General features: G+C 38.1%; 1 protein-coding gene across 2 annotated transcripts in view; it reads left to right on the top strand.

The window, feature by feature from the left end:
- Positions 1-26,798, top strand: part of me1 (malic enzyme 1, NADP(+)-dependent, cytosolic) — a 79,695-nt gene that overhangs the window by 25,844 nt on the left and 27,053 nt on the right. Inside the window, exons 1-3 of one of the 2 annotated variants that reach the window (XM_088411529.1) lie at positions 5,157-5,302; positions 5,375-5,508; positions 9,976-10,125. In XM_088411529.1, coding sequence (XP_088267655.1) covers positions 5,378-5,508; positions 9,976-10,125 — 281 coding nt within the window. In that variant the 5' untranslated portion in view covers positions 5,157-5,302; positions 5,375-5,377. Of the gene's footprint in view, positions 1-5,156; positions 5,303-5,374; positions 5,509-9,975; positions 10,126-26,798 lie in introns of those variants that run through there. The other variant, XM_088411528.1, reaches the window with a different exon arrangement.

Here is a 26,798-nt window from a genome sequence, read left to right as displayed (position 1 = left end):
AAGATATTTATATTCCTCCCAAACAGTATGCTGTAAAAATTAACAGCTGTCACCAGAATTCTCTTTCCTTTTTCATGCCATTGAACAGATCTCAGTCCTGGCACCCGAGGATTTAAGGCATGTTCGACTGCAAATTCCTCAAAAATTGTAAATTTACTCATTACATAATCACAAATGAAAAGTTAAACGTCTCTGAAAACCATATTCTATGTTTTATTATTATTATTGTTATAAATGCAATCTTGACATTTTATAAGCATACATTTGTACATTTATTAGGAATTTCCCTTGCTCAAATCCTGTGCATCTATCTATGTATAAAACCAGCAATACTCGCTGGCCCATTATGACATTCAAAAGACTGAATTCAAAATGTACTATCAAGGGGTGTAATCCTTTTCTGATGTTTACAGGAAGCACATTTTCATCTTGCCCTGACCTGATAACTTTCTACAAACTTTAAGGAAAGGTTTTTACTTATGTCTCTGAAGTAATCTTTTCAGAAACAGTTGCATAAAACAAAATAAACTTTATAACACATGTCATCTGTCATATACTCAAGAGAAAAGCAAGGTTTAACCAACAACATAATAATGCCTGCATACTCTTGCTCTAGGATACAGACAGTTCCTGGGTGCATATCTGTATTATTGCTACTTATTTAGACTGTTTACATTTCCATGCTCCTAAGTTTTTGGCACTTTAAATATTTCTCAGAAATGTTGACGATTCAACTGTGAAGGAGTGTCAAACTGTTACAAACAGGGACAGGTGAGATGGATCGTGATGATTACAGCAACGTATTAAAATGACAGACAAAATCTACTCTCTCACACCGTCTTAGTCCATTGTTTTTAAAATGTTTTTGTCATTCGGTAGTCCGTCGGGAAAAGGTTGGTCTATCACAGATAGTCCATCGCAGTACTGACAAAATGCCCACCTCTGCTTGTGATGGTATGATACACTTACCTTTGGGAGTATCCGGATGGCGATTCAGTGGTGGAGGGTGTGTACTTCTGAGCCCTATCATTTGTTTTGCCTTGAGGTGTACCAGTTTGCGTTGGTATTGCTGGTTGGGAGGCTTCCTTGGATAGGGGCTTTGTGGTCTTGGAGTTCTGTGGCTGAAAACTTTGCCTGGGCTTTCTTGCTTCTTATGATTCCTGAAGAAAGACCTTTGTGCTACTGGGAGATATGATGTGTGATTATCACCCAAATTTATCACCAACCAAAATGACTCAATCCTCATCCTTCTTTTAGCACATCAGTGAGTGCTGAATCAGTATTTGTGGCCAATAAGCCACTCAGTGTTTGGTTCATGGATCTCCTTGGGTTGTGGGGGCACAGTATGTGCACATGCACGTGTCTAAAAAGATCTTTTTTTTTACTGTCTCTACCTTGTTGCAGTGTTGTGTCTGTCACATGGATGGTTGCTTGGAGAAAAAAAAATAATTAGCTGCACACACATACGCACAAAAATTATTCTACCAATTACAGTTTTCTCAAACGAGGGGCTCATGGGTGGGTAAATGAGTTTAAATCACCAAAGTGACGGGAAAAAAAAATAACACTGTTACCAATTAACCTCAGAAAGTAACGTACTGATGGAGATCTAATCTATCACAGGTCGAACCTCAGAAATAAAAATCCCAAAATGGCATTTGAAGAAAGAACTTTTCCTAATGATACAGTATTTTCAGCTTTTTTTTGCAGCAGATTAATTTAATTTGGCATTAGTGTGCCAAAGAAGTCAACAAAACCCAGTTGCACTCTTCAGACATTATAAATATAATCATCTCAAAATTTTTGATTCATCATTTAAGTACTCCCTTTACATATTTAAATAGGATGATGTCAAATGTCTTTGCTGGTATCCATAACAGTTTTTGAATTAAGTCAATTTAATATAACGTCTTGTGAAGATAATCTAACGAGCAGAGTAGCTCAGATTATTACCAAGGGCCTTTGCTTTTACATACCACAAGCACATTTAAAATTTGGGTGACGTAAACGCCATGCTTTTTGAATTTGACGTACAGTGGTATGAAAAAGTATCTGAACCTTTTGGAATTTCTCACATTTCTGAATGAAATCACCATCAAATGTGATCTGATCTTTGTTAAAATCACACAGATGAAACAACCGAATCTGCTTTAACTAAAACCACCCAAACATTTATAGGTTTTCATCTTTTAATGAGGATAGCATGCAAACATAGACAGAAGGGGGAGGAATAAGTAACTGAATCCTCTGCCTAAAAATACTTAAAGAGCAATTTAAACCAATTTTTGCCAAACAATTTAAGTCAGGTGTGTGCCCAATCACTGATGAGTGGCTTAAAGCTGCCCTCCCCACTATAAAACACACACCTGGTAAAAAAAAAAAAAAAAAAAAAAAATGTCTTGATGAGAAGCATTGTCTGATGTGCTCCATGGTTTGCTCAATGGAGCTGTCTGAAAACCTGCAATCAAGAATTGTTGGTTTGTATAAAGCTGGCAAAGGATGCAAAACCATCTCTAAAAGTCTGGATATTCATCAATCGACAGTCAGGCACTGTTGCGTCATCTTTGGTGGACGGTCCCAAGGAGTGGCCGTCCACCAAAGGTGACGCCAAGAGTGCAGCGCAGAATACTCAGATAAAAAAAGAACCCTAGAGTCTCTGCTAAAGACTTACATAAATCACTGGCACAGTCCATTATCTCTGTGCACGCATCAACTATATGTAAAACATTGGCCAAGAATGGTGTTCATGGGAGGACTCCACGTAGGAAGCCACTGGTGTCTAAAAAAAACATTGTTGCTCGTTTAATGTTCGCTAAAAGGCACTTGGACACTCCTCAGAAGTTTTGGCAAAATATTTCGTGGACTGATGAAACCAAAGTTGAATTGTTTGGGAGGAACACACAACGTCATGAGTGTAGGAAAAATGGAACAGCTCATCAACATCATTACCTCATCCCCACCCCGAAGCATGGTGGAGGGTGCTTCATGGTTTGGGCCTCAGGGCCTGGACTTGCAAACATTACTGGAAACATGAGTTCAAAGGTTTTATCAGGATGTTTTGCAGGAAAACCTTAGACCGTCAGTCAGACAGTTGAAAATAGAAACAGGATGGATGCTGCAACAAGACAATGATCCAAAGCACACAAGTAAATCAACTTCAGAATGGTTTCAGAGGAACAAAATACACGTTAGGTATTGGCCAATTCAAAGTCCAGACTTGAACCCCATTGAGATGCTGTGGCATGACCTTAAGACAGCGATTCATGCCAGACTTCCCAGGAATCTGACTGAACTATAGCAGTTTTATAAAGAAAAATGGGCCAAGATTAATCCTGATCGATGTGCCAGACTGATTTGCAGCTACAGGAAGTATCTGGTTGAATTTATTGCTGTTAAAGGGGGGCCACAAAATATTAAATGTGATGGTTCAGTTATTTATTTCTCCCCCTTCTGTCATTGTTTGCATGCTATCCTCATTAAAAGATGAAAACCTACAAATGTTTGGGTGGTTTTAGTTAAAGCAGACACTGTTGTTACATCTATGTGATTTTGACAAAGATCAGATCACATTTGATGGTGATTTTATGCAGAAATGTGAGAAATTCCAAAAGGTTCAGATACTTTTTCATACCACTTTAGGTGGTGTAATGTGATTTTCGTGAATTTGTTCCTAAAAATGTACTTTGTTTATTCTCTCATTCATGGACTCCAGTGAGTCATCTTCTGCTTCTGCCATGTCAAAGACTGGGTGCATCTCTCGCTCAGAGATTCTAAAGAGAAGAAGAGGAGCTGTATCCACTGGCTGCGGCTGTGTTTGTAACGGGTGTGAGTGTGGGATGAAGAACAGACACCCAGTGCCTGCTTTGCAGAACTTATTGGTTCTCTGTGGAAAACAACACAGGAGAATTTGTCTTCTTGACGTATTCGTGCATTTGCTTCCTAAATACATAAAACGTCCGTATTTATAACAGCAAGAAACCACATTCCCATTGCAACAAAAGAAAAGCAGAATTTGCGCCCAAAGAGTAGCAACAAAAACCATCCAACAATTGTTAACATGGGTGAAGTTGACATTAAAACTCCCAACATTACAAAGAACACGTCCCCTGCACCACAGTAAAAATAGCATGTACCCCAAAAACTGGAAATCAATTAACAAAAGAGTGGCATACTACATAGACAACCTGACATCAGGGAGCAACACTGCAAGCTGAGGGAATGCTGAAAATGTCACGGAAGTACGCAAAGCATAGCGGAAGCAGAATGCGTAGATCTCACAGGAAATGATCAAATATCGTTGTAAATAGGATGACTCATGAAGGTTAAATTCACAATTGTACAAAATACACACACACACACACTTATTCACATCTTTATCTATATCTATATATATATATATATATATATATATATATATATATATATATATATATATATATATATATATATCAAATATGTATATCAGATCTCTATGCAAAAAAAGGTATATGAAGTTTGTTATTTAAGTTTTTTGTAATTGTCTGCCAACAACAACATCCTCTCTTTAACAGACTGAGCATGCCTGCATGTTTAGCCCCAACATATTTATAGAAAATGGATGGATATCTGTTTGTTAAATAGCAGTTCAAAATCTAATTCAATACTTCAATAGCATCTTTTTTTGTCTCCCTTTGTTTGATAGTTTATTTTAGTAAACATAATAACACATTCTATATAATTCATATACTATCATAAATACATAAATAAAATCACACATACTGTGTACTGTATATAAAATTTACACATCACAAATTTACCCAAAATTACATTCTCTTATGAAATTTAGATGTATATTTTTTTAATAATATATTGTTTGAACTCTTTTTGAGCACAGCCATTGATTCAGAGCTTTTTTGTTCTATTTTATAGTTGTTCCATAAATTGACAACTCGATCAGATACACACATTTGCTTGCTGGTGGCTAGCAAAAAACAAACAAACAAACAAACAAAAAACCACAGATAATTTGCACCGGACTATAAGGCGCAGGGGTCAAAACATGAGGAAAAAGTCGTGGCTTATATGTCTATGTGTGTCTGTATATACACAAGTCTAATTAAAAAATACTAGGAAGAAACAACATTTTTCATTCTGTTACATGTTCACACAACAGTGCAAGCCACCCGTTTTTAACGGAACATCCATTCATCCATCCATCCATCCATTTTCTATAGCCACTTATACTCACTAGGGTTGCAGGCTTGCTGGTGCCTCTCCCAGCTGTCTTCGTACTTCGCCTTGATACTTCATTTAACCAAAATAGGTCAATGGCAACCTTCATGTCCATTCTCATGGTGAAATGGTGGATGTTTGATGAGATTCTGTGTGTTTAAAGGGCATGGCCTTCTCCCTGGAGGAACGTCTGCAGCTGGGGATCCACGGCCTGCTTCCACCTTGCTTCATTACTCAGGACGTCCAGCTGCTCAGAGTACTTAAGAACTATGAAATGAAGACGGATGATCTGGATAGGTGAGCCTCAAACACTGATCGATTTCTCCCCAGTGGGTGGTAGCCACACTCATGTTCTTTTCTTGTTTCTGGAATTTTGATCCATTTTCCTGAGGACTTTTCATTGTACCGCCTCTATGTAAAATCTATACTTTATCTGGATAGTTTTATATTTAACATGAAATATTTCATTACAAACACTGGCCGCTTAGCTCAGCCACTCCGCTTCCCCTCAAAAAGTATGGCGTTATATTTGTGCCACAATTACGCACGCGCGGAAAAAAAAATTGAGCGGAGAAAATCAAACTGAGCGAGCGAAAACAGATTTTGAGAGCAAGAAAAAAACTATTGAGCGCGTAATGATAAGAGTTTGAGCGCGCGCCGATGGAGTTTGAACACAGAAAAAGAAATTGCTCGCTCAAAATTCCTTTTTGCTCGCTCGCAATAGCATTCTCGCGCTCAACATCTCGCTCTCGCTCGCGATACTCCTCTCTCCCTCGCTCAACATCGCGTTTGCTCAACATTGAGCTCTCGCTCGCTCGAGTCGTCCTCTGCGCTCGCTCAGTTCTGCTCACGCGTTACGTTTGTGCCACAAAACCAGCCAATCAGAGCTTGTAAAAGCACTTTGATTGACACAGCTCAGTATCCAATGAGATTGCTTGTACGCTATCCGTTGACGCACTCTCGTTTGCCCTGTGTTCACCCGGAAAGGGCAAACGAGAGTGCGTCAACACGGTCTTGGGCTGGAGAATTACTTTTATATCATTATTATTACTGAATTGTATCATTTGACAGAAATACCTTGTTAGTTTTTGTACTTTAATAATATAAGCCCACAACTCCCGCCCATGTCGATATGACGCACTCTCGTTTGCTCCTTCCGGGTGAACACAACAAGCAATCTCATTGGATATCAAGCTGTCAATCAATGTGCTTTTACAAGCTCTGATTGGCTGGTTATGTGGCACAAACGTAAAGCGTGAGCAGAACTGAGCGAGCGCAGAGGACGACTCGAGCGAGCGAGAGCTCGATGTTGAGCAAACGCGATGTTGAGCGAGGGAGGGAGGAGTATTGCGAACGAGAGCGAGATGTTGAGCGCGAGAATGCTATTGCGAGCGAGCAAAAAGGAATTTTGAGCGAGAAACTTCTTTTCAAGAACTTTTTTTCTGCGCTCAAAATCTGTTTTCGCTCGCTCAGTTTTATTTTCAACGCTCAATTTTTTTTTCCGCGCGTGCGTAATTGTGGCACAAATATAACGCCATAAAAAAGCGCTCTATACTCCCTTTTCCTCCCCTGAGTATTTTTCTAAACTCTTTAAACATAACATCCAGCATCACTTTTATTTTGCATGTTTCATTCCTAAGCAGTGTGTACATCATACATACTGTAAGTAGGAGTTGTTTGTTCCCATACCAGGCACAAAGCTGAACTTCAGCCTTTGTTCACTGCTTTGAATTATGAGCCTGTGCTTGATATTATCTACTTGTGAATTTGCCTCCTTTTCAAGGCCCCATTTTCTTTGTCAACCATTCCATCATCAATCATCTTCAACATCAAGGATGAGTGATTTTCTTGTGAGATGGAGTTAAATAGGTTCTTATGGCATTGTGTTACTTAAGCACCATAGCAACACAATAGCAACAACATTTTACAAAGCGTATTCCATTTTGTTTTCTCGATTCTCATGCTCTTTCGATGCCATTTGAAGTACTGAATGTTTGAGGACTTAGTGCATTTAATCCTTGGGCTATTCTCTGAAGGATTTGCTGCCATACTAGGAAAGTGAAATCAGACGTTTCACTTTACGTTTCATAGACTGAAGCCGTAACTATAACTTTGTGGCTGCCTCGCTCTCTTCATGATGTCGTTCACTGATGTTCTGGATAATGGATCGATTGTTGACCTGTCTGTGTTTCTTTACTGCAGATTTGTCAAAAGCCACATTGAAATTGTTGGACTGCCTAAATATGTTCTGTTCATCGATAAACATGTGAACCAAAGCAGATTCAACGCCCGATTGTCTGCATGAAATTGTAAATGTAGTAAAGGATAAAAATAAGTGCCACAAGGCTGACTTGTACCCGAAATGTGGAGGTATAAGACTAAAATAGAATGTTAGTTATTATATTTTATAATGCCATAGTGTAATGCTCAAGCCAAAGTCTGATCTTTGCTCAAACATGAGTTTTCCATAATGTATGAGCAATAAAAGCCAAACATATTCAATGTTTTCAAGATTGGATTTGGGCCACTTAACACATGGTCTTTTGGTTCAAGTTTGGATATTTCACAATGATATCTCAGTCTCAACAGCCAGAGTGTAATTCATGAAAGATTGACATCATCTTCCATCAATATTGGTTAGCTGCACTAACACTCATAGTGGTCGGTAGAGCAGAGCTATCAAAACGTACACGTTGAGCATGAAACTCAGGCATTTCTGGCTATTGTCATGCTCGCTCGCAAAACTTTGAATTTCTCACGCTAAGAAAAAGTACCAGTGGGAATAAAAATGCTTGGACACACAATAACCACAGTCAAAATGATTGCAGGACTGGCCTGCCTTCAATTCACTGTAGTACCACCTCCCAGCCCTCCTCTATTATCTAATTGGGTGCATCGGATCGTGCACGGTAGAGCTATTCCCCACTTTGCCATGCATTTGGCACGGGCGGATGTACAGGTTTCATAATACTTACCGGTAATTCATGTCTAACACGGCACCTATGCGCCACGTCAACTTAAATTCACCGATCACTATATGGATGTCAATGCTGCCATAAAGACTCATGTTCATTCGCTGATTAAGGACGCTTAGAGAGTGCTCACCAGTTATACTATCATTGTTCGATATTGTACAAATTGCTGCTAATGTAAGAACAAGATGTAAAACGCGTTGAAATGCATTCAGATGTTTCAAACTACCAGAAATAGAGATTGAAACACTAATATAAACAATGTGTCTTTTCTGAACAAAACAAAACTCCAACACAGTTTAGCTCTGGAAGGGACAGTGAAGATGGCTGGACTTGAGCCTTGTTTCAATTCGCAGCCTTATAATGCAGTCATTCTCAAATAGTGGAGTAGCGCAGATAGATATGAACCAGGGGAACGGGTTTTGTATTTGCTGTGTGAAGGATGACAACTTTTGACTGCCGAGAGAAGCGGTATATGATTTTACGTCTAAACTTCAGAAAAGTGTGCTGGCGTAGACTAATGCAACGTTCACACTGAACGCGACAAAGTGCGTCATTTACGCTCTACGCGAGGCGTTTTGTCGCGGGGTCAAGATGATCACTTTTGTGAAGTCACTTTTTGTTGTGCAAAGGGAGGGGAGTGAGCTTGCTGCGCACTTTAAAGTGGATCCGGAAAGGAGAGCATTGCTGAGAACTTTCACTGTACTGGGATGTAGCAGATCCAATATTCTCTCCTCCTCTTTACTTCTGCGTAGAAAAAATTGCAGGCTGGTTGTGGTTTTATGATGAGTGTCCTTGTACTCTCTAAAAACTTTAAAATGTACAAACGTAAGTTGGTCAAACTGATTTTGGGTACACCTAGAGTCTCTTAACATCTCTTAACAGCCCTACAAGTATGAATGTGTTAGTTGGTATTGTCTTAAGCTCCCCACTAATTTAAAAATCTAAACCAGTATAGAAAATGGAAATCTGTCAAGTCAGTTTACCCTACCTTTCGTCAAAGTCACTAAGGATAGACATCAGATCAATTATTAAATATATTAAGGATTGGATGAGTGAACTGAAATTCCTGAGGAGAATCAAAACAAGATTCATGATGAATTTACCTGACGACTATTTTTCTTCAAATCTATGGACAAAATTCAGTGGTTGTAGCGTACTTTCATCTTAGCATCTGAAAAAGTGTTAATACATTCTTGGCAAAAAACAAAGTGCAAGAAGAAAACAAGAGCTCGTTTCATATATTACGTATGGCAGAAACTAATATGGTTTTCTCAAACGAAAACATTTCTCAAGATCGGCCATCACCGTCAGGCATTGTGCAGCTGCTGCAGCTTAATGTATAGCAGACAGGGTGTGCAATCCTTTCATCCATACAACAAGAGCCACCTTGTGCTTCATAACTTATGGAAACTGCTCTGATTCGAAATAACAGTTTTTGGCATGCTCTCCCTAATTTGGGTCATATGCAACTATTACTTCCCAGTCTAGGAACGTGAACAATAAAGAGCCTGTGCAGGTTTTTCCCAAGAATACAAGTCGTCATTTTATAGCACATCTGATATGTTTCGCTTGTTTGGCTTTTCCGCTCACTTTTTTGTTTTACAAACCTTCTCACAAGTTTTTGTTCTTATGATCTCTCCCAAGCTGTTTTTTGCAGCACTGCTTTTTGTGCCTGTTAAATCATTGAATATGAGACTTAGAAAAAACCTAAATTGTTGTGCCTACCTCCTTTCAGCAGATATGGGTCCTCAAGAGGATTAATATTAACTTGTTATTTTTTCATTCTCAGGTATGTGTTTTTAATGGGACTTCAGGATCGCAACGAGAAGCTTTTCTACCGTGTGCTTCTGTCAGACATTGAGCGATTCATGCCCATCATCTACACACCGACCGTGGGCCTCGCTTGTCAGCAATATGGCCTGATATTCAGACGACCAAGGTGAAACACACACACACACACGTACACCCATACAACTACATGGTTTGCTATTAGCAAGCATTTGCAACGCCAATAACTTTCCAGGTCATGGTTTTTTTGTATATATATATATATATATATATATATATATATATATATATATATATATATATGCATTTAAAAAAATAATAAATGTCATTATTATCACTTCCTGGATGTTGTCAATAATTGGCGGAAATTTCCTGTCATAGAGATTTGCTATTTCCATTTTTTGTTAAACATAAAATGACTTTCCATGAAAAATATTCTCCCTGTGGCCCTTTAATTAGTATGTGTCAACATGGGAGCATGCCAGCAAAATCTACCAATGCGGCAGTTTGTTATCAATTGACCCATTTGGAAATTGTGGTAACCCAACATTTGCTCTCTCTCTCTCTCTCTCTCTCTCTCTCTCTCTCTCTCTCTCTCTCTCTCTCTCTCTCTCTCTCCCATACACACACACATGCACACCTACACACATACTGCTTTCTATCACCTCAGTTGTTTGGGGTTATTAAATGTTGCTGCACAGCAGTACATCCCAATTATATTTTGCAAAGCCCCCCTTGCCATGCTGATCATAAATCAGATTATCATCTATAAAAACATTGGAAGTATACCCCAAACTGTATTCTTTTTAACTGTGACACAATGAAAAAGCAATATAAAAACTTTCAACATCTACTTTTATTTAAGCACTTTTACAAGTCAAATGTTTGTCGAAGTAAAAAAAAAAAACAAAAAAAAAAACAATTAAAACAAATGCCAATCAAATGTCCCCCCGCACTATTCGAGAAACACTGCTTTATAGAAAAGAGAATATTTCACCATCTGGGACCTGGTTTGGCTTTCATCCTAAATAATGCATCTATCTTTCCTGAGCTCATCTCTGGGTTTTATAATAGTTTCTAAAGGTAGTTTTAAATTTAAATTTCCTGTTTGTATATTCTCCATGTGCTTGCGTGGGAATTTGTATACACTCTGGTCTCCTCCCACATTCCAAGAGCATGCACGGTTGGTATATTGAAGACTCTAAATTGTCCATTGCTATCATTGTGAATGGTTGTTTGTCTTTTTGTGCCCTACAGATGTCTTGGCCATCAATGTTTGGATAGGCTCCAGCATTTTCCTCCGTATATATTTCATCCACATTCTAACAAATGATTATTTGTTGTAGTTGGCAATGATGAATATTGCTGTATGCACTTTGCAACACATACAGAAAGGAGATGACTTTTTGTTGTGTTGTCAAGAGGTCATCTTAAACGCATATTAAAATGAGTTTAAAGTAACTGAAGTAGCACTTACTTTAGCTGACAGAGGAGTTCTTAGCATTCAGCAACACTGCCATGCCACTATGGAATATAAATCCACAAACGTATCCCGGCACTTTATTAAATGGTATGTTTACTTCAGATGTCCGATAGAAACCAAAGCTTATCCGTACATAGTTTGTTTGCAAAGTAGCCCTTGATTTCCACATTCCTGCAGAAAAAAATGTGCAAAATACTCCTTATATGTTTCATTCCTCCTCGTACTTAACTGACTGCGGTAGTCATTCTATACACAGTCTGGGTTGGGATAAATCTCTGTGGGAAAAGACATGCTTCACAAATCTAGCTGGAAATTGGACCCCTGCAATTCTCGTCAAGGTGTTTAAGCGAATACAATTTGGGGCACATACCGTACATTTCTACCCTATCAATAACACATTTAAAATTTCTGGTAGTTTCTTTCTGTGGTAGCTAGCTGCATAGTCTTTTATTTTTTATTTTTTCAAGCCAGAGATGAAGTTACCTACTGGTATTGTTGGTGTACAGATTTTTCCACTGTCTTGGCACCATGAAAAATATTGATCTCACACTTTTTGCACATTTTTGGTCGGAGTTTATCAATGATTAGAATGGTATTGTTGGTATTTATTTTATCCTGTATATCGTTGAAGTTAAGCAGCATCTTTGTACTGCCGTAACCACCAGAGGAACCCCCAATATTTTGGGGGTCAATAAATTGTGAAAATAACAACCACATGTGTGGACCGACGAACAGTATCTTGTCTTTTAAAAAAACATTAAAGTCACCAAAATGGGACTGCTGATGTTTCGACAACATCAGCAATATAACTGTATAGATTTACATACACAGCTATAGACCACAATAAATTTTATTCAATGCACTTGTAAAATGGGTGCGCTGTATAAACTATATACAATACTTTTCAAAACAACCTGGGAAAATTGATTCATTGTGTTTATTCTGGGATTGACCGATCCTCTCCACAGTATATTGACCCTGGTTAAAATGGCTGGATCGGTAGCAAATTATTTTATCAGAACCAGTCCCAATTCTATCCTCAACTTCACTTTACATGGCATGTCTAAGAATCGTGGGAAAAGTAGTCCTACCTTATGGTTTTGGGCAGACCAACACAAGATGAGCCCAAATGTTTACATTGTAGGACCTGTGCAATGTAAATGACACAGCCAGGTTTCTGACAACTGCCGTGACTGAGTAACAAAGGTGGAATAGTGGTGATTGCACTGACTTGGTTACTGCTGTTGAACTGTCAACCAAGATAGAATTTAGCATCAGCAACAACCGGTCATCAATTTTGCTAGCAAGATAGAATTTAGCATCAGCAACAACAACAATTTTTCTAGCACGTAACCTCAATTTTTATCTTTTTTTTGTCTGTTCTCCACTTGAAGCAACACCCGTGTAGTTGTATAGTAAATAAAAAACAGCGCCAATGTAGTTCATTACCAGTGAGACTATTTGTTTATTTGTAACCTTAGAGCACACAAATATTGTGTGAATGTGGTACAGTGTGACAATGCTTGCTTGTATTTATTTAACGCATATTTGGTTATTTTGGTCTCTTTGTGTCTGCTGGTGATGCAGGAAAGTGCCACACAAGGACCAAATACTACATAAGGATTAAATACAAAAAGAAAAGCTTTAAGTCTGTATTTGTGTGTGTTTTTTTGTTGTTGTTGTTTTTAATATTCAGTTTTATTAGCAAGTTTTTGACTTAAAAAAAAACAAGAAAGTACAACACTCTTGTTTGGCAGTTCACTCAAGGTGTGTTCTATTCAATAAATTTACACATTAAGACATCTCAGATAGCTTGAAAAATGCTTATTTAATGCAGTTAAACAGCAAAAATAAAAGATTTGTAAATTTAAAATCCGCCTTTGACATGTTCCTTTGCAGTGCTAAATTGATCAATTGTATTTATCTTGTGTGTGAACATACAGTATGTGTATGTCAGTGTACATGACAAAAACAACAGTCCCATTGTATGTATGCATGCAAGTGTGTCTTCTACATAGACCACCATCACAGCTCAGATTAGGTCTCTAATCACTGGAACTCAGGTAAAAAGGTTTTCTGTACGGAAACTGCAGCCTTTTCTTGTCATGCTTGGCTTTACCAGTTAATCTACTTCATGGAGTCTAAACATTCAGCATCAGATCTCTCCAGAGGGCCAAAGGTCAAGCGCTATTAAGTGTGAAAACACAGTAGAATCACTGATCTTTTGATGGGGCAGAGAGTAGTGAGAAAAAGGCACACATTCACATATCACAAGATTAGCTGACTTATAGGTTTTTCGGCTCAAAAAACAACAGTTTCGTGGTGCACGTTCATCTTTCTTTGTTACTTGTTCTTTCTCACCAAACAAGCATTTGTGTATATTGGCTGACAACTGACCATCTTCGATGGTGATTAATGATTGTTTTGTTCATCCTATGTCAGCTTCTCTCTTGTGAAGTATTCCATGAAATGCTTAATAAATGTTAAAGCTGCTTCAAATGTTAGGCTCTTCAAGGGGCTCCCTAGGTTCTTGACATGAGCCACTCCATCTTCTGGATGGTGATGGATGATCAAGTGTAGGGTTATTCCTGGAACTCAAGTAGGTAGGAGGTTAAAGTTGAGAAAGTGTTCATCCATTGTTTGCTGCATAGAAAGTCACATGAAGTAATAATGGGATTTATTTAGAACTGATTTAGATTTAAAAAAAATTGAAGCTGATCACTTGATTCCTGTACAGTATGTGCAATCGCAAAAGTAATACTATTTCAAGTACGTTTTGCTTTGCTTTACATTTGGCCTGTTTCAAGAGTCCATCCTAATAGCGCATGGTATCTCACACCATTTCTCACCAATCTCCAAATGCCAGCTTGTGAGGACATTTCTGCAGTGACCCCCACTCCACACCTCTAGAGAAAGATAAGAGTTTTACTCATCTCCACACAGCCCGCTCACTCTTAGCCACAAGCAGTTGACTGTAAGAGTCATGAAGAGTTGATGCCAAAACACCCTTCTATAATGCTATGATTCAGTCGCTGCAGAATGATGAGCAGTGGTTTAGTTTTAAGCAAAAGTGCTTTCATTTATGGCTGAACAAGACAGTATTATCAGACGGTTAGACTAGACTGCTTCAAACATATACTCTAGGACTGAGCGTGGGAGTATTATTGCAGTACATTGGGTAGGTTCTGCTGTAAAGTAATGCTCATTTTATCTCTTTAAACTGTTGAGTCCCCAGGACTAGCAATATTAAAAAACTATGGGTTCCGACAGAAATGGTGCGAATCCCAAAAATTGCGCAGTAAAAAGGACAAAGTAAGTCCAAGGTTCAAACTGCATTTACAAGACGTGAGCAAAAATCAACACCAGATCGTAACAGATGTCACAGAAAAAAAAATACTTAAATAGATTGAAATTACATTTAGCATCCATCATCATTTTATTCATATCACAACCAATAATATAATGGTCCACTTTTTATTTTGAGTGTTCGTTCGTTTAATTTGTCACTGATACTAAAATAATTGTGGAGTGTACTTTGCTTTGGGTCTAAAGATACTTTTTAAAAGGCATTTTTAGAAAGGGGGCGACAGATCCCAGAATCTTTGTCTGGGCAGACAGGTCCACTGTGCAAGATTCTGTGACATAAATGTGAATGGTTTAAAAATGTGGCCCACAACTCGATGACCTTTTGAAAACCATTGCACTATCCAGAGCAGGAGTGTCAAACTCGTTTAAGATTGAAGGCGCATGGAGGAAAATCTATTCCAATAAAATCATGGTATTCATTAATGAAACTTTAAAACAATAACTTCAATTTTACATGTTTTAGACAGAAAAACAAAACAATTGAAGGATTAACTGTCTAGCTGTTTTACCATAAAATGTTTCTATGGCCAATATTACACAAACGTTATTTCCAATAAAGCTGGAGTACGATGATCAAATCCTTTTCAAGCCTTTATCCAATTGAATACAGTACCATGTAAAGTTCAAATTAATACATTCTACAAAAATAAATAAACCAAACCACAAAAAAACGCAATTTATCCCAAGTATCCTTTGACTTCATTTAAAAGTCTTTGAACTCCTTTTTTTTTTAACATTTTCAGATCGAGGTCTTCAATAATGATAGTTATAGAGCATACTGTATTGCCATGATGCACAAGAAGAATTAAATACCTGAACATTTCTCCATCTGTTTTAGCACATTGTATCAGCTTTCTAGCTATGACCACACACAATTCAGGTTTTCTATTTAAAAAAATAAAATAAAATAATGATAAGTATCCAAACTGTGTGTGGACCTTGCTTTTCATGCTTCCCTTCCCTCAAAGCTTTCCTAATCTCATCATTCACATCGTGTGAATTACACGACTTATCTTTTGCAAATACAAAAAAGCCTTTGATTTCACTAAGTTTGAATTTCATTCAAAAATTCATTGGCACGATGAATATGTTTTTATTGGTTGAAAAACACAAATGAAATTGAAACCTGGATCACAGGCTGAAACTCATCTAATAAACAGCTGGGTTCATCAGGCCTGTGGCTGTAATTTCTTTAGCAGTGCCTTCCTGTACTGGAATGATCCCTTTCCTGCTGTTTCTTGCCTGGTGAGTTATGTAAGGCTGGCTGAGAAGATAAACTGGAAATCCACACCCGTCGTCTGGACTCCTGAAGTTTTCTATTTCACCCAGCCATCCACGGTTGAAGTCCATCCTAGAAATTCCATAACCTCACACTCTGGTTCCTGTTTTCTTCATTTTGCAGATGGAGTTTTTTTTTTTTTTTTGCCACAATGTTCCAGTAGATGTGACCGATGCTGATAAGGCCGAGTAAACCGAGTGCATTATAACCCCAAGCACCCTTGAGTTTCCTCGCGCCATAAATGCTGTTGCGTGGAAGACTGGATTGATTTCAGTGGGCTGCGATGGAATGATGTTGGGTCTTTAACTGATTCTTACTTGTGTAAAAAGAGGCTGATTCAGGCAGTGTGTTGAGTGCTGGGATGGAAAAAAACCTCAAAGTGTGGGCACACCAAGAAGGGTGGGAGGCAGAAGAGAAGAGTCCATTGTCTTTGTAGGGTTGAAAACTGGGTGGAGAGTGTGAATGGAAAGTAAAGCAAAGTGTCCAGAAAGAAAATTTCTCATGGTCAACGTTTCCCGTAAAAGCCATGAGTGGCTTTTGGTGGTCCCCAAAAGTTAACTCGGTCAAGTTTCTTCTTCTGTCTCAAATTCTGCAGGAGAGCTTTTCGTGAAGGAATGACTTTGTTGAGAAAATGCTACGGTATTAGGCAACCACATAATTGCATAACAGCTAATACTAAATAGTTTTCCACCTACTGTATATGGATTACTGCATGTTTTTTTTTTTTGCTATATCCTCTGCTATATCTTTCATGCTCATGGGTTGCTTTTCCGTGGCTTTATCTTTTGTTAGAATCACTTTTTCCCTGCAATGGACCATTTCATGTCAACGGGTCAGATACAGTATGTATGTTAGGTCACTTTGTGTCATTAATGTGTGCATGAACTGGTTCTGCCAGAAACCATTTTCCTGTGAGTTTAGCTCTCCACCAATTGGTCATTTGCTTGGGTACTTAGTGGCAAATTGTAGCAGCAGTGTGCCAAAGCGTTGTCTGAAAGAATTCTCAGTCATTTATTCCTAAGGTCGTTTGACTTCAAAATTGAGGAAATCTTGCATGCAGACTGAAGTACTTGTCTGGTTTCCCTGATCCATTTTCAAGAGATGATGAGTAAGGGTAATACTACTTCCTCTCATATTTCATGGAAACATTGTGTTTTACATAAAATGTTGAACTTTCATAAGCGTGTTTGCATGATTGTGTTCCATGGAAAACCATTTACATTGTTGAATGGTACTTGTGTATGGAAACACATTTAATTGAGTAGTATCTTGCTCAAGTATTATGTTGTGAGTCATCTTTGCAGCTTGTGGTTGTGCACCACATCTGATAATAAAATCAATTTTAATTGTCTACTTTATCCGTTCTAAGTGCTTGATTGTACTTCATGTTGTAACGGAATCCAGGCAAACATCCTTCTGACAATGGTGTACACTTTGATGTGCATGTTCATTAAAGTGACGTGTTCTTCCACAGTCCTGGATTTTTTTGCGTATTTCATTTGTTTTGTTTCCTATCTTGTTCAATTGCATAGTCATTGCAAAGTGTTTTGTCCCATTCGACTTATACTATCAATAAAGGCCAAAGTGAATCACCCTCTTCCAACCCTCCGCCTCCTCTGTAAAATTCTCAACTCCAACTATCTGTAAATACACTCACCACATTCTTTAATCCTTATAGTCTTCCTCTATCCCAGTGTCTCAATTTCCTGCATTTAGCTGAAATCAGCACTGAAACCTGTATACTTCTTGAAAAAAAAAAACAACTAGCGAATAAAATACAGTAATTAGAGCCTTTATAAAGGAGATGACATAAACGATTTTACTCTAGTAAACCTTCAAATAATAATTGATGTTTGTAATCAATGCAGTCAGTAACCATTGTAAAACCCGAATATTGGGAATTTTTGTGTTTTTAAATGCCATGTAAAGGCACACAATAAGCCATATAAACTCAGCCGGGTCTTTAAAACCCAATACACCTAAGTAACCTTTTTTCAAACCCAATCTTGGTCATGTAAACAAATTTCATGTTATCTCTTCTGCAGCACACAAACCAATGTCTCTTTCACGTTGCAAGAAAATATGGTTCTTTTGATACTGAAGTACTATTGCATTATTGCTGCAGAGTGTGAAATGAAAATAATGGGTTTTATTGATAGTAAAAAGTGTGAAGTGCATCATAATGTTAACTATGTCACAGTCTCAATCAGAGTATCAAAATGAACATAGTCTTTGCTAATGTTTATAAACGGAGATATCTGGAATGTTTCAGACACAATTTGCTCTATTTTCACAGATTAGAGCCAAGCAAAAGCCAAGCAATCCTTTCCTCAGCCCATTTTTTAAATCATGAACTATTATTACTAAAAAATTGTGCCACATCATAAGATGAGGTTGCTTTTTACATTCCGACAATGTTATTAGTGGTCACTTGGATATGTTCTTGTGGGAGGAAAAAAAAAAGGTTACCTGAAATTTGTGACTGGAAATGCTTTTTTTCCCTGTTGTCACCCTTTGGACCTGCCAACTATAATATTAATTCCAGCAAAGCTACGCAAGGACATTCTCTCTCTCTCTCACACACACGTACACGCACACAAAAGTCCATAGCAATCAGCACCTTAGGAAAAAGATATTTACCAGAAACACTCAGGAAGTGTTAAATGCACACTGGAGAGTGAATTCCAATAGCAGGTAAAGGCATCATTTGAAATTTGTACACTTTAATATCTGAAAAGATCAAATTGAGCAGAAATGGTTCTTTGGCCTCAACCACAAAATAATTTTTCCATTCCTGAGGCATTATATGGGAAGTTCGCTTGTATTAATGTTGCTATGCATGTGTGTAGTTTTTATTGGCAAATTATGGCAGTGGCCTGCGAGTTGCTGGCAACCATCCAGGTTCTCCTCCACCTACTGCCAGAAGACAGCTGGGTTTGGCACTAGCAAGCCACGACCCTAGTGAGGGTAAAGAAAGACTAAAACAAATGAATTGATAGATGAATTATCACAATTGGAAATGTGATGCAAGATTTTTGTGTCAACTGAAACATGGTTTGCCATTTGGTGTGGCTTAGTGGTGACAAAAAAAAAAAAAAAGTAACATGGCTATTATGTCCAAAAAGCATTTGGCTACATAAAAAAAAAAAAAAAAAATGATGAGATTATCATGATTTAACTTTTTTTTCTTAGTAAAAGTAACACATCAGTATTTCAGGAACTCTCTCCAAATAGCTACTTGCATTATTTTACATGGAGACAGAATTTTCCAATGAAACACACAATCATCTTTTCATATTGGGTTTCATATTTCATTCCTCATTTTTTATTTATATCTCATCCCAAATAAATGAGCATCAAAGTGGAAGTTTGTGGGGATATCTCTATCGTCGCAGACTTACTAGTCGGTTACGTGTCCGTAATGTGTCATCATTACTAGCTAAGCATTAGAGTGAGGAGTTATCAAAACATTCATTATTTATTTTATTATTAGAATAGATTATTAGAGTACTTGATTACTCGAAATCTGACCCTTTTTTGTTCAAGAAAAAACATCATTCAAACAAATGGCTGTTCTCTCTGCGGTGGGAATGGCTACCCGTTGTAAACAAAGGAACACCTATGTGGCACAACTTGCTTTTAATTCATCAAGGAAAACATTAAATTAAAATTTGACGCATAGACTCATTAAAAAAAGAGACCCTGGAACTGTCAATCAATTATATTTGGATTATTCACCAACATTTGGATGGCATGGTGATGACTTTTCATGGTAAGGGTTTGCATGTACAGTTGTGCCACACATTACATGTACAGCCGTGTTGGTATATTACACATGGCTGTAAATCTGTCTTCCTTCAGTTTTGATATTATGCTGGAGAGTCACATCGAAGAGTTTACTGGTGTCTTTATCCACATATACTGTATGATTCATTGGTAAAATTACACTTGAGCCGAGGGACTCCTACTTGCTTGTTGACACATTCATAGGGATGCGCTAGCTAGACTGTCAAATTAAAAAACAGTCAATACCAAAGCTGTGCATCATCTACTACTCTCTTATTTTCATACCCTTTTCTTGCAATTTGAACATTTGCTTTGAAATGAAAGATGAGACCTTAAACTAGTCAATCTGTAAGACAACCATATGCCTATTGCGGATTTTTCAAAGTGTGAGGGCACTCTTTTTGCTTAGCTCTTTTCAGGTCATCTCCGTGGAGTTTTAATTGGATTCAGAGGTGGACTTTGGCAAGGCTCTGTCCTATTTCTGATGTCAGTGCTGTGAATGTGTTATTTGGATATATGCGCTGGGTCACTGTCGTGCTGAAAGGTGAAATTCCTCTTTACTTTTGGAACAGATGACTGTGTTTGGAAGCCAATTTTTTTGTGGTATTTGGATCTGTTCGAAATTCCCTCCACCTTGACTAAAACAAAGGTTCGTTCCACATGAAGAAAAGTAGTCTAATACTGCCACCACTATGCTTTTCTGGGTTTGGTTTTCAACCATACAGTGTGCTTAAATATATGGTGGAATTATATGATTTGGAATGTTTGGATGTGTAGGAAGAAATCAAAAACAAAAAAACAAAACATGTCACACTGATCACAAACTTTTTTCAGGCTTCAAAATGAACAAAAATCTCAAGCGTGTGACCTCTAACACTGTTGTCCGAAAGTTAGTCTTCATTGTGTCTGCTCAACTTTATGTGGTTCACTAATGGAGCGTGTCCAGCACATTGAAGATTAAGCTAAAAAGGTGAGGTTGAAGAATGGTGACTGGTTGTATTTACTCTGGACATGGGTCAAAGACTCGGGGCCATCTTCTTGATGGGGCTCAATGTGTTTGGGGTCACAGTGTGAACTGGCTTTTCCACAGTCTCTACAGTGGGTTTTGTGTTGGGCTGCAGATCAGCGGCAGTGGTGTTTCATGTCATCAGGTTGTTTTCTTTACCCTCTCTGTTCTCGCCACGCTCTTACGGGAAAAGCAGACATGGCTGCTCATTGCTCTGTGCTCCGCCTTTCATCTCGAGAAGGAGGCGACAGCTTTGCAGCACTACTATTTCACCCGTAACTTCAGACTAATATTATTGGCTATCAAACTCCAAACTGACTCAAAACGTATGGTCTAAATTGACTAAATCCTGTTCCTCTGTAATGAACAACATTTTAAGGCAGATGGGTATACACAATTTGATACTTGCACACCATAGGTATTATACTGTAACTAGACCCATGACACTTGGATGTTTATTTCAGCTTCAGTGGTTGAACCTATGACTGAAAGCTGTACACTGGTAAGGAATGTGTTGTTATTTTGTTGAAGTATTGCAGTTAATTGCACACAAAAACCAGTCCACCCAGAGGGTCAAACAGCCAGCTGCAGTGACTGAAGTACAACAATTGCTTAATCTTTTGTTTTCAACATACTTTATATCTTCAAAGATAGAATGTTAGGCAGGACACGAGGCTTTTAAAGTGATTTAATAGCCATAAACAGCATTTTGCCTTTTATTGTTAACTTCCAATAAACTCCTTCACTTTTGTGATGATCCCTTCCTGAAGTGTAGACAGGCTGAAGTGACTGAATTTCACAACAATGCACACACCAATTGTGGCATCTCATTCTCTTTCTCAGTCTCTTTATGGTAATAGAATAACCGGTTTTAAATTCCCATGCATTCCCCATTGATTCACCAACAAATACCATCCTTAAGAGAATAGCACTATGTAACACAGTGAGAATGGATTTAAAAGCCATTTACTCCTGATGTCATGTATTCAAGTTCACCTCTTTGTTGCTCTGGTAATTTTTGCCAAGACATACATTCAGTGTTGGACCTGTAAGGCTATTAAAACAGCTCCCCCTGTTACTCTACTTTGCCAGGGTCAAAATGTCATGAGTTCAACAGCACATGGAAGTGCAGAGGGCCAGAAAATGAGTAATGGATGAGAGATAGGTCACCTGTAATGTTTTTGTTAACATTGTCTGACAGAGATTAGGGCATTCCCGCCTCCATGCTTGTCTGCTTTGATCATCTCATACAGTTGTTTTGCAACTGTCATATGGTGCTTTCCGTCTCATTCCTGCTTGAGCTCCTCAAAGTCCTCACTATAGTTAGCGGGGCTTCATGTTCTCCTCTTTTCAGCAGACAGAAAAAAAAAGTGCCTACCATTCTTAAGTTAGCTATATATTTTTCTTTATTACAATTAATGGATTGGTAACTGTAAAATGTAACATTGGTCATATTTTATGTGTGGATTTGTTATTGTGTTGTGTTTTTATGTAGAGTTTGGGATTTCCTCAGGACTGGCGCCTGTTTTGCCGAGGAACAATTTGAAACCCAAAATAATAAAAAAAAAAATCGTGATGAAGCAGGATTTTGGAGTGTGTCTCATGCAAAATGGGTGCGGAAATGCAATCCTAATTTGTGTGGCCGATGGCATACCAAGCTTTAATTGTGCAGTTGTCATTGGTTCATTTGTACGTATCGTTAGTTTTTAAGACTCAATTTTTCAGCTGCCCGTGTAGTTCAGTGGTTGATTGAACCTTGCTTTTCTAGTCACTAAGTCACGGTTCGATTCCCGGAAGAGATGTGATCATTTTCAACATGCTTATGATAAATATTGTACTTTATTTCTTACTTTTGCCGTATTTCCACTTCTAGCACCATGAAAAGCAACCAGCGTGGTTGTTTTTTGTTTTGTGTTCCACAGTCTTTTTCTGTTTGTTTTTTGGAAATGCTATGACACATAACTGACAATGCACTGTCTGTCAAGCCACTGTATCGTTGTAAACCTCTTAGGCATCACCTCGCCATCTAGTGACGTTAACAAAGGTGCCGGAGACTTCAAAACACATTTCAAGTAATGGACTAGGCGCTTCCACAAAATGTGTGCCGAGGCTTGATTCGATTTAATATTTTGGTTTTGTTTTACTGCCTATTTTATTATTTGCTCGATTATGTACCGTAGTCTGCTCGGTAAGTGAACAGAATAAGAACTTAATTGTGTTGGTATTACTATGTGTATGACAATAAAACTCTTGAATATGGAATTTGGGGAAGGGGCCTCACTGCCCGACTGCACTACGTGACCAATTTAGGAATCGGTTCGGTGATTTCGGCATTTTGTTTGACAGCAATATGAGCCTTTCAGGGGCCACATTCCAAACATGGCTTTTTGTGGCGAGTTGTGATCATTTGCGAGTTTGGAAAGTTTGAATACATAACAGCAGGGAAGGGGAGTATTTCTCTTGTGTGGGAACATTTCTATTTGGTCACTCCTAACAAAGATAAATCTAACTCTATCAGATGAATTATTTCAGATATTATTTATTTGGAGCATGTTGGATTTGCTTATGAATAACTTCATTTAGGTTGTGTCAAATAAAAACAAATCATTGAAAACCCACAACTGTAGAATAGCTTTTATGTCTGAATAAAATTAATTCATTAATATGGTACTCTTGACACCATAGCACAAAAACAGCACTTTTAGGAATTTTAACTGTTGACTCTGTTGTCTTGGTCCTTCTGGATCTGACACCTGCTTTTGATAGAGTTGATCACAATATTCTCCCGTCACGCTTAAATGCTTGTGTGGGCATTGGTGTTACTGTTCTGAAATGGTTTCAATCCTCCCTCTCAGACAGAAGCTTTTATATCCAGCTGGGACGCTTCCATTTTGAGCTTTGGGGTGCCTCAGGGTTACATTTTGGCCCCTCTCATTTTTTAAATATATACGTTACCTTTGGGATCTATTTTTGGAAAACACAATGTCACGTTCCATTGTTTTAAAGATGATCTTGAGCTCTATCCGTCATTAAAAACAAATGACCCAGCCTCTGTCCAGTTTCTGAGTTCCATAAGACATTTCACTTTTTTCTCCCGACAATCCTGTAGTGCCGTCATTGCACAACCAGCTAAATCATAGAATAATCCACACAGACTACTTTGGCTAGCCATCAGAAGACAATTCACCGGTCAAGGAAATGTGTGAATCTCTTCAAGCTGTCAATTTATGGAACAACTATAAAATAGAGTTTAAAAAAAAAAAAAGTTTGAAAAATATATTAAAAATATAAAATATGTCTAAATTGTATGAGAGCTTATATAAATGTTTGAGAAAATTTGTGACATGTACATTTTATATACAATATACAGTATGTATGATTGTATTTATATATTTATGAATGTATGTACGAATTATGTGCAATGTGTTTATATGTTCACTAAAATAATCTATCAAACAAAGGGAGACAAAAGAAAATGTTATATTAATTTTGAACAGCTATTTAACTTAGACTGTTGGTGTTGAAAATATACATCCATTTCTATAAAGATGGTGGGAATAAACATGCAGGCATGTTCAGTTTGTTAAAAAGAGGATGTTGCTATTGGCAGACAAGAACAACAAAAATTAAATAACTAAAAAAAAAAAAAAACTTTCATATATCCTCTTTTTGCGTAAATATTGCGTAATATAAATATAATAAATGTTATGACCTACGGCTTATAGTCCAATGCGGCTTATCTGTGACCATTTGTTTCTGCTGCGGCTCGTAGTCCGGAAAATACAATATATACAGTAAATAATAATGGAATTTAGACTTCAGTAACATGCCGTGATTTGCTGTTTCCCTGATTTAGTGATAGTTACAGTTGGTGGAAACATATACAGACAGTGTATCTTTACTCAACCCTACGCAGTCAATTCTGTTTTATGGAACAAATGTACAGTGGGGCAAATAAGTATTTAGTCAACCACTAATTGTGCAAGTTCTCCAACTTGGAAAGATTAGAGAGGCCTGAAATTGTCAACATGAGTAAACCTCAACCATGAGAAACAGAATGTGGAAAAAAAAAAAAAACAGAAAGTCACATTGTTTGATTTTTAAAAAATTTATTTGCAAATTGTGGTGGAAAATAAGTATTTGGTCAATACCAAAAGTTCATCTGAATACTTTGTTATGTACCTATTTGTTGGCAATAACAGAGGCCAAACGTTTTTTGTAACTCTTCACAAGCTTTTCACATACTGTTGCTCGTATTTTGGCTCATTCCATGCAGATCTCCTCAAGAGCAGTGATGTTTTGGGGCTGTCGTTGGGCAACACAGACTTTGAACTCCCTCCACAGATTTTCTATAGGGTTGAGATCTGGAGACTGGCTAGGCCACTCCAGGACCTTGAAATGCTTCTTACGAAGCCACTCCTTTGTTGCCCTGGCTGTGTGTTTGGGATCATTGTCATGCTGAAAGACCCAGCCACGTCTCATCTTCAATGCCCTCGCTGATGGAAGGAGATTTTCACTCAAAATCTCTCGATACATGGCCCCATTCATTTTACCCTTTACACAGATCAACCGTCCTGGTCCCTTTGCAGAAAATCAGCCCCAAAGCATGATGTTTCCACCCCCATGCCTCACAGTGGGTATGGTGTTCTTGGGATGCAATTCCGTATTCTTTCTCCTCTAAACACGAGAACCTGCATTTCTACCAAAAAGTTCTATTTTGGTTTCATCTGACCATAACACATTCTCCCAGTCCTCTTCTGGATCATCCAAATGCTCTCTAGCGAACCGCAGACGGGCCTGGACGTGTACTGGCTTCAGCAGGGGGGACACGTCTGGCAGTGCAGGATTTGAGTCCCTAGCGGCGCATTGTGTTACTGATAGTAGCCTTTGTTACTGTGGTCCCAGCTCTCTGTAGGTCCCTCACTAGGTCCCCCCGTGTGGCTCTGGGATTTTTGCTCACCGTTCTTGTTATCATTTTGACGCCACGGGGTGAGATCTTGCATGGAGCCCCAGATCGAGGGAGATTATCAATGGTCTTGTATGTCTTCCATTTTCTAATAATTGCTCCCACAGTTGATTTTTTTACACCGAGCGTTTTACCTATTGCAGATTCAGTCTTCCCAGACTGGTACAGGTCTACAATTTTGTCTCTGGTGTCCTTCGACAGCTCTTTGGTTTTGGCTATAGTGAAGTTTGGATTGTGACTGACTTGACTTGACTGACTGGTTGTGGACAGGTGTCTTTTATACCGATAATGAGTTAAAACAGGTGCCATTAATACAGGTAACGAGTGAAGCATCATTAGACCTTGTTAGACCTCATTAGAAGAAGTTAGCCCTCTTTCACAGCCATGAATCTTGCTTGTTTGTTGGTGACTAAATACTTATTTTCCACCACAATTTGCAAATAAATTCTTTAAAAATCAATGTGACTTTCTGGGTGTTTTTTCCACATTCTGTCTCTCATGGTTGAGGTTTACCTATGTTGACAATTTAAGGCCTCTCTAATCTTTCCAAGTTGGACAACTTGCACAATTAGTGGTTGACTAAATACTTATTTGCCCCACTGTATTTATGTCATCTTCCTATTCAAACTATAAACTTGTTTTACTTCTTGAATTTGCCTGATGTGTACTTTTGCTGGCCTTAAAAGGATTTTTACTGTTGTGGCCTGCCGTCTGGATGAAAGGTCCCATATTATTAAAAGATGGGCTTCCTGTAAAAAAAAAAAAAAAAAAAAAAACGCACTGGACCCCACACATAGACATGATCTCCTTTATCCTGGGATTGTCTCACAACAGACATTGATGATAGTCCATAGGAAAAACAATAAGGTGGTGAGCATGATATGAAGGAATTTATTTTACAGGCTGAGGGGGCCAAAGTAAGCACCAGTCATTAATAT

This window comes from Hippichthys cyanospilos, chromosome 3 (assembly GCF_059441005.1).
Source record: "Hippichthys cyanospilos isolate Australia breed blue-spotted pipefish chromosome 3, RoL_Hcya_1.0, whole genome shotgun sequence".
NCBI classification, from domain to species: domain Eukaryota; kingdom Metazoa; phylum Chordata; class Actinopteri; order Syngnathiformes; family Syngnathidae; genus Hippichthys; species Hippichthys cyanospilos.
The sequence above is the reverse complement of the archived record's forward strand: the minus strand, read 5'-3'. Positions and strand labels throughout refer to the sequence as shown.